The following is a 12128-nucleotide window of genomic DNA, read 5'->3' as shown; positions in this document are numbered from 1 at the left end:
GGACCTAGCTACCTGCGGGATCGCATCCTACCCCACACATCCCTGCGACCAATTCGCTCTCACAGAGAGGGACTCCTCCGGGTGCCGTCCACTAAGCAATGCCAGCGGGCGGCGCCCAGGAGTAGGGCCTTCTCTGTGATGGGCCCGACCCTCTGGAATGACCTCCCCCCCGACATCAGAACTACCACCGATCTCCGCTCCTTCCGCAAGAAACTCAAGACCCACCTGTTCCAATCAGCTGGCCTGGCCCAATCGTAGTTTTTAATTTTCAATCCTCCTGGCCGGTATTTTAAATTTTTAGGGGTAGACTTTTAAGCTGTTTTTAATTTTTACTATTATTGTAGACTCTATATTTAATTCGTTTTTAAGGGGTATCTAATGTATTTTTTGTTGTGTATACGGTTTTTTAGCTCTGTCTGTACACCGCCCCGAGTCCCTTCGGGGAGAGGGGGTGGTCTATAAATTCAATTAATAATAATAATAATAATAATAATAATAATAATAATAATAATAATAATAATAATAATAATAACAACAACAACAACAACAACAACAACAACAACCAGTAAATACCAACTCTGGCCCCGCCCAGGGGTGGATTTCTCCTGGCATTAATTACTGCATGCGCAGAACTGAAAATCAAGATGGCGTTCCCATAGGACATGGCACGCCTGGGTCACTGCTGGTTCCAGAGACCAGGTCACCAAACCATTACCGGTTTGGCTGAACCGGTCCGAACCGGTAGGAATCCACCTCTAGCCCCGTCCCCATCTATTCTCTGCCTCCCGAGTCCCAGCTGACCGGCGGCGTCCCAGCTGATCATCTGGGTCTCCTTTTGTTGCCCTGCACAGGAGAACGGAGCTGGGAAGCAGGTTAGTGGGGTGGGGAGGGAATGGGGATTTTGCAGTATTGTTCCCCTGCCACGGCCACCAAGCCGTGCCACGCCACGCCCACCAAGCTATGCCCACAGAAAAAAGATCTGAATCCCACCACTGCTCCACCCCCATTTGCCCCACTCAGGTGACCCTGAGGACACAGACAAACCTCCAAGTGGCCTCAACGACCCTCTAAAAAGGAGGCGAATGACCAGCTGTCTGCAAGGAGAATAAATCCTTTCATTCCCCACCATCCAGTCAGAGCTGAAGAAGCTTCTTAGAGGAGAAGTGAAATGTCTTCAAAGGAAAAACCAGAAAGTCCAGTTGCCTCTTGGGGGGAAAAAAAGCACCTTTGGGACAACCAGGATTTGGATGACTGAGAATCTCCATAGACATCTGGCAGTTGTTAATAATAATAATAATAATTTATGAAATGTATTTCTCCCAGCGACTCTGAGTTCAAGTCCACATATCTTAAAGTTCTCAAGGCTGACAGACACTGATCTAAAGGCATTGGAAGGAAGTTCTTGGTTACCACCCCAACTAACATGCTGAGGTCCCATCCTGAAGAGAACATCCGAGGTCCCATCCTGAAGAACAGGCAGGTATCCCTAGACCAGGGGGTTGGCTCTTTCATCCTTCTGCTGTGGCTCCTTGTCGCCGGTCGGTGCCATAATTTTGAGAGGAGTCGGGGGGGAGCACAGCACGCCAGGAGGAGACTCTATGGCAAGGAGCGGGTTTTCCAGCTCTACAATTGAAAGGGCTTTCAGTTAGGACAGCTAGAGGAAAAAGGGTGCTGTGCTAGTAGGAGACTCTATGATGGAGGAACCGGACTTCCGGTTGGCTCCAGAATTGAATGGGGGGCTTCTGGTTAGAACCTTTGTGGCTCTTTGAATGTTTAAGCTTGCCAACCCCTGTTCTAGACCCCTCCACTTCCAGCAGCCAGGTCTCCTCAGGAGTCAGCCTTGTTCCCCCGAATGTCCACCATGGCCTTCTGCCTTCCGGGCTTGCTTGGCCGAACGTCCCCTGGTTTGGCCTTCCTGGCAGTGCCCTCAGGTCTTCAGAGTCCCCAAGGCGAGAGCGATGATTTCAGGCATGCTCCGGTAGAGAGAGTCCTGCTCCAGGCCCACCAGGCCAGAGAAGCTGGTGGCCTTCTGACCAACAATGGCTTGGATGTGAGCTCGGTAGAGGCCCTTGGCGTTCTTGGAGGACAAGTCCACCAGGATCTGGGGGGAACATGGGTGAAGAGAGAACAGGAAGCCAGTAACTAAAAAAAAATCTAGTACAATCCTGGGTTGTACAAACAGAGGCATAGAATCAAAATCTGTCAGAGTATCTTCATAGACTGGAATAGACATGGTAACAAGTCAGCCAATGGGGACTGTTTGAATAGCGAAACATAGTATTTGTTTGTATGGGGCCATAAGATACAGTTTGGTGTCTGGGTGTGGCTTACATTTGCTGAACTGTATACAAGAGCTGGTTTGGCCTCTGTAACTTTACCTCAGCTTCTGTACAATATATAGGCCAGTAATGGTGAACCTTTTTTGGCTCGTGTGCCAAAAGCGGGGCGAGCACAGGGGGGGCATGCACGGGAGTGCCACACCCATAATGCTATGCTCACGACCCCAGCGCGCATACACGCGCAACCAGCGCGCCCCCCCCCATTTTTGCCATGCTTTTTTCACCCTCCGCAGGCTCCAGAGGCTTTATAGGAGCCTGGGGAGGGTGAAAACAGCCTCCCCCGCTGCCACAGAGGCCCTCCGGAGGTTTCAGGAGCTTCCCTGAAGCCTCTGGAGTGCAAAAAATCGGGCCTACGGGCAAACCAGAAGTTCGTACCTCCAATTTGCTCATAGGGCTGGTTTTAGCCCTCCGGAGGCTTTCCTAAAGGCTCCGGAGGGCAAAAAAGGACACTACGCGCAAACCGGAAGTACGTTCCCGAACTTCTGGTTTGCCTGTAGGGCTGTTTTTTTGCTCCCCTGGAGGCTTCAAGGAAACCTTCGGAGGGCGAAAAATGGCCTCAAAAGAAGGCCGAAGCCAGCTGGCCAGCACAGTGGAGCTGACAGGGCAACGCCTCGCGTGCCCTGACAAATGGCTCCAGATGCCACCTGTGGCACGCGTGCCATAGGTTCGCCATCACGGATATAGGCCTCTGTATCTCTCTACTCTGTAACAACTTGCTTCTATGAATATTGCTTCAGTGTTCCTGATTTTGTATGCTGAATTCTACTATTTGGTGTTGTATATAAAGAAGTTTCTTATATAGAATTGAATCCTGCTGAGGTTCATTTACTTGTGTGCTTGCTGGATGTGCTGTTGTCAACAAAACAACTCTGACAAAATCACATGAAGTATTCGTACTGCTTTATGAAATCTTAGTAAGGCCACACCTGGAATATTGCAACCAGTTCTGCTCACCACGTTACAAAAAAGATGTTGAGACTTTGGAAAAAGTGCAGAGAAAAGCAACTAAGATGATTAAAGGGAGTAAAACACATGAAGAACGGTTGCAGGATTTGGGTTTGGCTAGTTTAGAGAAAAGAATTCCAGTATTTGAGGGGCTGCCCCACAGAAGAGGAGGTCACGTTATTCTCCAAAGTACCTTAAGGCAAGGCAAGAAACAATGGTTGGAAACTAACCAAGGACAGAAGCAACCTGGAATTAAGGACACACTTCCTAACAGTGAAGACGATTAGCCAGTGGAACAGCTTGCCTCCAGAAATCCTGGGGGGTGGGGGGCCAAAAACGGGCAAAAAACGGCCTGTTTTTCACAAAAACAGGCCCGTTTTGTGTCAAAAAAATTGCATGCGTAGCCTTATGGAGGCTTACAGATGCTGCTGGGGGCTGGGGGGGCAAAAAACGGCCCATTTTTTGCTCATTTCTGCCCTCCAGAGCCCCCAGGAGCACTCTGAAAGCCTCCCAAAGGCTATGCATGGCCATTTTGGTGAAGGGGCGGGGCTTCGGGAGGCAAAAAAATGCTGTATTCGGTGTATAAGACGCACCCAAATTCTCAGCCTCTTTTTTGAGGAAAAAGGGTGCGTCTTATACTCCGAAAAATACGATATATTATAGTATCCTACGTACAGACAAAGAGAAACTGAAAGAAGGAGGGAGAAGTGTATTTACAATGGATGTACACCGAGGTGGAAATGTTGTACAGGAGGAAATTGCAATTACAAAATTGTCTTTTTTTTAAAAAAATACAACTGTTTGATAAAAATTATCTTAAAGAAAGAATTGTCTCGCTTAGCCACAGAAATTATGGGCTCCACTGGGATCATAAGTGTATCACCCCCCCTCCTTCTTGGTGGTGGATGGGGAGGGCAGAGGGGTGACCGATAGCCTCACCTTCTGGAAGTTCATGATGAGATCCTGGTCAGGTACTTGCAGGATCCAACGGAAGTCTTCCCGCATGGAATGTAACCGCTGGGCAGATTCATTCACTCCCCGGCAGCTGGAATCTATAGCTGGGGCTGGGGGAGAAGAAAGTTGTGGGGTGAATCTCTCAGAGGGGAAAAAGCAATGTCTGAACCGGAGGTGGGTTCTAGCCAGCGTTACTGCTCGTGGGCGCGCTTCATGTGCGCACTGGATTCACACTGAGGGCGCCTGCACAGTTCAATAGAAATTGTTCGGCACATGCGCAGAACTCCAAAACAAGATGGCGGCAGAGACTCCGGCGATCGGGGAACCGGTTCGGAGGCATGGCCAGCCTGAGTCGCTGCCGGTTCTGCGACTCAGGCCGGAATGCCGCTAACGGTTCAGCCGAACCAGACCAAACCGGTAGGAACCCACCACTGGTTTGAATAGTGCAGGGGTGTCCAAACTTGGCAACTTTAAGATTTGTGGACTTCAACTCCCAGAATTCCCCAGCCATCTGGCTGGGGAATTCTGGGAGTTGAAGTCCACAAGTCTTAAAGTTGCCAAGTTTGGACACCCCTGGAATAGTGGAACAGCTTCCCTCCAGATGTTATGAGAGCTTCATCACTGGAGGTTTCTAAGAAGCCAACCAAGCAATCAATCTGGACTAGAAGATCTCCATGGTCGCTTTCCAGCTCTATTCTGTTTGTTTGATTGATTGATTGATTGATTGATTGATTGGCTGACTGACTGCTGATTGATTGATCTCTCCCAGGAACATCCCTTTGCCCCCACCCTTGGATCTGCTGGGTTCAATAAAACAAACCCCGAGAGACACAAACACAACAAATACAACACAACAAACTGATTGATTTCCAGCTCTATTCTGATTGATTGATTGATTGATTGATTGATTGATTGATTGATTAAAGTTGTGAATGTTCCAATACTGGACGTTTTTAAGGGGAGAGTGGATCTGCTGGGTTCAACACAACAAACCACAAGAAACACAAATACAACATAACAAACTGATTGTTTTCCAGCTCTATTCTGATTGATTGGTTGGTTGGTTGATTGATTGAAGTTGTGAATGTTCCAACACTGGAAGTTTTTAAGGAGAGAATGGGCAGCCATTTGTCTGCAATGGTAGAGGGTCTCCTGCTTGAGAAGGGGGATGGACTAGAAGACCTCCAAGGTTCCTTTCCAGCTCTATTCTGATTGATTGATTGATTGATTGATTGATTGATTGATTGACTGACTGACTGACTGACTGACTGATTAATCTCTCCCAGGAACAACCCTTGGATCTGCTGTTCAATGCAACAAACCACAAGAAATACAATCACAACAAATACAACACAACAAACACAAAACCTGCCATTCTCATACATTAGAGATAGGCTTTTAGAAACGTGCCATTCTCCCATTTCAGAAAAAGCAAAATTCATATTCATCTTATGAAAGAAGAAAGCAATATCTTCTGCTTTGATATTTCACAATGATACGGTGGTATTATTAGATAATTTCCTTTTTATCTCTATATATTTTACAATAATACGGTGGAATAAGGTGTCTTTTGTACAGCAGGGGCAGCAAATTATTTAACATATATTATTAAATATTTAGGGTAGCAGTTTGTTAAATTCTGTTAGAATCCTTAAAACATGGTGGTATTTTTCTTTTCTCCTTTCCTTTCTTTTCCTTTCCTTCTTTCCTTTCCTTCCTTCCTTCCCCCCTTTCCTTCCTTCCTTCCTTTTTTTCCTTTCCCCTTTCTTTTCTCCTTTCTTTTCCATTCCTTTCCCTCTTTCCTTTCTTTTCCCCTTTCCCTTCTTCTTTCCTTTCTTTTCTCCTTTCCTTTCCCCTTTCCTCTTTTCTCCTTACTTTTCCTTTTCTTCTTTCCTTTCTTTTCTCTTTTCCTTTCCTTTCCTCTCCTTTCCTTCTTTCCTTTCCTTCCCCCATTCCCATTCCCTCCTTTCTTTTCCTTTCCTTCCTTCCTTCCTTCCCCCCCTTTCCTCTCCTTTCCTATCCTTTTTTCCTTTCTCTTTCCTTTCTTTTCTCCTTTCTTTTTTCCTTTCCTTTCCTTTTCTTTTTGGTTTGCTTTAATTTTAATGTTGTTGCTGTTTTGCATTAAATACTTTTAATGTTGCAGGTACCATTTCTATTGGTTATCCTTTGTGCTGTGATCATTTATGGAGATTCTCACTCATCTTGTTCATAGTTGACCCAAAAGTGCTCCTTTTTTTTTTCAAAGAGCAACTGAACTTTTCTTAGTTCCAAGAAGGTTCCACCCCCATTTGCAATACAGGTAGTCCTCGACTTACAACAGTCCATTTAGTGACCATTTGAAGTTCCAACAGCACTGATTAAATGACTTATGGCCAATGTTCACACTTATGACCTCTGCAGCATCCCCATGTTCACATGATTAGAATTCAGACGCTTGGCAAGTGACTCATATTCATGACGGTTGCGGTATCCCTTTTTGTGACCCTTTTTGTGACCTTCTGATAAGCCAAGTCAAGCCAGGTTCCCTCAACAATTGTTTTACCAACTTAACAACTGCAGTGGTTCACTTAACGACGGTGGCAAGAAAGGTCGTAAAACGGGGCAAAGTTCACTTAACAAAAGCCTCACTTAGTAACAGAAATTTTGGGGTCAACTGAGTCCATAAGTGGAGGACTACTTTTATTCAGGTGACAGAGATAAACCTCAAGGACTCTCAGAGAGACTACTAATGACCAGAGGGCTGCAAGGAATAAAAATCCTTCCACCTCCACCCTTCAGTCAGAAACTGAAGAAGCTTCTTGGAGGAGACGTGAAACATCTTCAAGGAGAAAACCAAGAAAGTCCAGTTGCCTTTTGCGGCGGGGGGCAGGGGGGAACACCTTTGCACTCTGATCCGCCGGATTTGGCATTGATTACTAGTCGGGCCCCACCCAGGGGCCTAGGACGTCATAACGTATTTTCGTAATATCCGTGCAGATCCAAGCAGTGCAGCTTTCTGCATTTGACTGATGGTGATTTTGTCAAGTTTTAACTGTTTTAAATGTAATTCCAGTGCTTTTGGAATAGCACCCAGTGTGCCGATGACCACTGGAATTACCACTGCTGGTTTGTGCCATAATCGTTGGATTTCGATTTTTAAGTCCTGGTATTTCGCGATTTTTTCATATTCCTTCTCGTTGACCCTGCTATCACCTGGTATTGCGATGTCTATGATTGTAACCCTATTTTTCTCAACCAGTGTGATGTCTGGTGTGTTATGCGCCAGTATTTTGTCTGTTTGTATGCGAAAATCTCATAGGATCTTGACCATCTGATTTTCGGTGACTTTTTCAGGCTTATGTTCCCACCAGTTTGTTCTTGTTTTAATATTATAATTTTTGCACAAATTCCAGTGGATCATTTGTGCTACTGAATTGTGCCGCAATTTATAATCAGTCTGCGCGATTTTTTTACAGCAGTTGAGTATGTGATCAACAGTTTCATCAACTTCTTTGCAGAGTCTGCATTTGGCATCATCAGAGGATTTTTCGATTTTGGCCTTAATGGCATTTGTTCGGATAGCTTGTTCTTGCGCAGCCAGGATTAGTGACTCTGTTTCTTTGTTCAATGTACCTGTTGTTAACCATAACCACGTTTTTTCACTGTCCACTTTATCTTTTATTTTTTCCAGAAATTGACCATGTAATGCTTTGTTCTGCCAACTCTCCATTCTTGATTTTATCACATCTTTTCTGTATTCTTGTTTCGTCTGTTGGGCCTTCAGTAGATTTTTGTTCTTTACTTCGATTAATAGATGTTCTTGACTTTCTTTTAAATAATCAGCCAGTGAATGTTTTTCTTCTTCAACTATTTGCTTCACTTGTAATAATCCTCTGCCACCTGATTTTCGGGGCAGGTATAGTCTATCAGTGTCACCGCGTGGATGTAAACTGTAGTGCATTGTCATTAGTTTCCTGTTTTTTTGGTCCAAAATGTCCAAATCAGCTTGTGTCCAGTTAACTATACCAGCTGTGTATCTTATAACTGGTATTGCCCAGGTATTTATGGCCTTGATTGTATTTCCACCATTTAATTTAGATTTCAAAATTTTCCTAACTCTGTTGGTGTACTCTCTCCTGACAATAGTTTTTACTTCTTTTATTATTATTATCATCATCATCATCATCATCATCATCATCATTATTATTTATAAAAAATAGATACCACTGGGCAGTTGATTCTCCTTTTCTTCCATGGGGTCAATGCCCAAGCTGCGTTTCTCCCTCTGAGAATGGGTCTCGCTCACCAGAGAATCTGTCACAAAGCGAAGAAGGAAAGAGATAAATTTGGTCTGTTGTCCCAAAGTTTAACCCTCTAGGAATGAATTCTGGACATCTGCACTGCATATCGGACATTAACGCAATTGAGAGCGAGTCCAGAGGTATTTCACGAGAAGAGTCCTCCACTCCTCTGCTCACAACAGAATCCCTTATGCCACCAGGCTTGAAATTTTGGGCCTGGACAACCTGGAACTACGCCGCCTACGGTCTGACCTAAGTGTAGTACACAAAATTGTCTGCTACAACGTCCTACCTGTCAACGACTCCTTCAGCTTCAACCGCACTAATACATGGTCAAACAATAGATACAAACTCAAGGTAAACTCGATTGCAGAAAATACGACTTCAGCCACAGAGTGCTCAACGCCTGGAATGCTCTACCTGACTCCGTTGTTACATCCTCAAACCCCCACAGCTTCAACGTTAAATTGTCTACCGTGGACCTCACCCCATTCCTAAGAGGTCCGTAAAGGGGGCGTGCGTCTCCTACTATGCCCATTTACTTGTATTCATTCCTTGTTCATCTTTATACTTATACCTGCTATCTAGTACATGTTCAACAAATTAAATAAAAATAAATAAGTAAATAGATCAATTGCAGCTGCTAATATCTGAACATAATGAGTTTGAGAGAGTTTATTAATGTTCCCCACCACCCAGCCTCAGAACTTTCCCAAATATATCCAAGCCGCAAGCAGATTTGTGTTAAACGATCGCAAGATTTGTGTCAACAACTGTAGCGAACAACGGGGGCAAAAGAACAGGACGCAACTCATTTGTCTTGCTTAGCGACAGAAAATTTGGGGTCAAGGGAGGTCGTAAGTCGAGGACTACCAGTAATTTTTTTTTTTTAAAGGAAATCCTGCTCACTGCTTGGTCAAATCAAGGTGTGCAGTTGGTTTCTTTCCTCAAATTTTCAAGCCACGGCATAACCCACCTGTTCTGACACCGCCTTAGCAGAAGCAAGAAACAGACTCCTGGTCACGAAAAAAAAAACCTCTTTATTTACCATTCACACACCGAAAAGTCCAGGCAAGAGTCCTTCAAAGGGTTAACTGCAGTAACAGATCTTATCAGTTCCTTGTGATAATTGCCAGGCCTGAAAGGCTGCAAATTAAGTTGTGGCAAGCAGCCTTTGTGGCACGAAACACAATGAGCAAAATCTTCAGAAATACGAACTGTTGTCTCCTACGACCACCACTCCCCTTTCTTTCTATTTATTCCCCAGCCAGGGAGGGGCCATTCGGCATCCACGGGTGCTTTGCTTCCCAAATCAACACAATGCTCTGTTGCTCACGGCTAATCGCTCTGCGCATACATGCATCTGGAACAGGGCCCAGCTGTTCTCCTCACTTATCTCAGCTCCAAAGGCAACTGCCTCTCTGATGGTTGGGAAATGTCGGACAGCCCTGGCTCTATCTCTGCGTCCGACACAGAGCATGCATCAGAGCCTTCCCCAGACTTCAGAACTGGCCCAAGTTCTTCCTCAACCTCCTCATCGTCCGAGTTTGCCTCCAGCTCTGCTGGCAGCTGGTGGGCCACAACACCATCTGTCTCCTGTTCTCCCATCCCCACCCCCCGCTCCCATCTCAGCCACGTACCATTCAACCCAAGCGTGGGGGCCTCTCTCTCGGGTGAGGGCACATCTGGGAAAACATCCCGGTGCAGTTCTTTCTGCAGCTGCCGAAGGAACATCTGGCCTTGGAGTCGCAGTTCATCCACCTCTTCTTCTGTCAGCTGTGGGAAGGAAAAGGAAATGTGAGACTCAGAGGTCAGACCTGAAAAAAGTCCCAAAGCTTCTTCTTCTTCTTCTTCTTTTTCTTTTCAAGAAGCAACGGGTCTTTTTGTTTTTGCTTTGAAGACGTTTCGCCTCTCATCCAAGGAGCTTCTTCAGCTTATTCCCCTGGCTGGGGAATAAATAGTTGGGCCACGTCATAGGTGAGGGTATTGATGCAGCTGTCAATCGGTCTGAGTGGAGACTTGACCTAGGTTGTTGGGGGCAATAGGCTTACTCTGTAAATTGCTTAGAGAGGGCTGCGAAAGCACTGTGAAGTGGCACATAAGTTTAAATGCTTCAACAAGCCCTGCTCTTCCAGTCGTTTGAGTTGCAATCTATTTTTCCCTCTTGTTTTCAAGGCACAATGCCCACCATCTTTGCTTCTGTGGCTCCGATTCCCCTTGTTGTTGTTAATTGTTAATTGATGTGACTTAATTGTTAAGTCATGTCCGAACCATTGCGACCCCATGGACAACGTTCCTCCAGGCCTTCCTGTCCTCTACCTTCCTCTGGAGTCCATTGAAGCTCACGCCGACTGCTTCGGGGACTCCATCCAGCCAGTCCCACTCACAGTATAAGGAAAGAAGTCAGTATCAATCAATTCTTCAACCAATCATGAAATCAGCAAAGTGCTCAGGAGATACACGATGACACGACCGTCCATGAAGTGGACTGAGTCGAAAAGCTGGGGAAGGCTAGCAACAAGGGGCGTGTCTTAACTAACTTTTATCAGACTCAGTCCAATCAGAAGGCAGACAATGTCAGCCATGTATGGATGCTATCTCCACTTTATTAGAAGAGGCGTATCAGGTAAGTACCAACGCCATTTCTCTGCCGTCCCCTTCTTCTTCTTTTGCCCTCCATCGTTCCCAGCATGAGGCTCTTCTCCAGGGAGTCCGTCCTTCTCATTAGGTGAGTTTTAGAAGATCATTGATAGATAGATAGATAGATAGATAGATAGATAGATAGATAGATAGATAGATAGATAGATACTGTAGATAGATAGATAGATAGATAGATAGATAGATAGATAGATAGATAGATAGATAGATAGATAGATAGATAGATAGATAGATAGATGATAGATAGATGATAGATAGATAGATAGATAGATAGATAGATAGATAGATAGATGATAGATAGATACTGTAGATAGATGATAGATAGATAGATAGATAGATAGATAGATAGATAGATAGATAGATAGATAGATAGATAGCTCTTTGGTAATTCCATCCAGCCACCTCCTTCTCTGTCGTCCCCTTCTTCTTCTTTTGCCCTCCATCGTTCCCAGCATGAGGCTCTTCTCCAGGGAGTCCTTCTTCCTTCTCATTAGGTGTCCAAAGTCTTTGAGTTTCCTCTTCAGGATCTGGCCTTCTAAAGAGCAGCCAGGGTTGATCTCTTATAGGACTGACCGGTTGGATGGCCTTGCAGTCCAAGGGACTCAATGCAGAAGTCTTCTCCAGCACCAGAGTTCAAAGGCCTCCATTCTTTGGCGCTCAGCCTTCCTTATGGTCCAACCTTCACAGCCATCCATTGCAAGTGGGAAAACCGTAGCCTTGACTATACACACTTGTGTTGGCAGGGTGATGTCTCTGCTTTTTAGGATGCTGCCTAGATTTGCCATAGCTTTGCTCCCCAGGAGCAAGCGTCTCTTAATTCCTTGGCTGCATGTCTCCATCTGCGGTGATCTTGGAGCCCAGGAAAATAAAATCTGTTACTCCCTCCATTTCTTCCCCCCATCTATTTGCCAGGAATTGAGAGGGCCAGATGCCATGATCTTAGTTTTCCCAT

General features: G+C 45.3%; 1 protein-coding gene across 1 annotated transcript in view; it reads right to left on the bottom strand.

Annotated features, from left to right (window-relative positions):
- Window positions 1–1346: 1346 nt before the first annotated feature.
- PRSS56 (serine protease 56) overlaps window positions 1347–12128 on the bottom strand; it is a gene marked incomplete at its 5' end in the record, with an annotated part of 38871 nt that continues 28089 nt past the window's right edge. Inside the window, 4 exons of the mRNA XM_081956288.1 lie at window positions 1347–2101; window positions 4224–4348; window positions 8442–8531; window positions 10159–10294. Coding sequence (XP_081812414.1) covers window positions 1928–2101; window positions 4224–4348; window positions 8442–8531; window positions 10159–10294 — 525 coding nt within the window. The 3' untranslated portion in view covers window positions 1347–1927. The remainder of the gene's footprint in view (window positions 2102–4223; window positions 4349–8441; window positions 8532–10158; window positions 10295–12128) is intronic.

This window comes from Natrix helvetica, assembly GCF_964273705.1.
Source record: "Natrix helvetica genome assembly, chromosome: 5".
Taxonomy (NCBI): domain Eukaryota; kingdom Metazoa; phylum Chordata; class Lepidosauria; order Squamata; family Natricidae; genus Natrix; species Natrix helvetica.
This window is presented reverse-complemented; position numbering and strand designations above follow the sequence as displayed.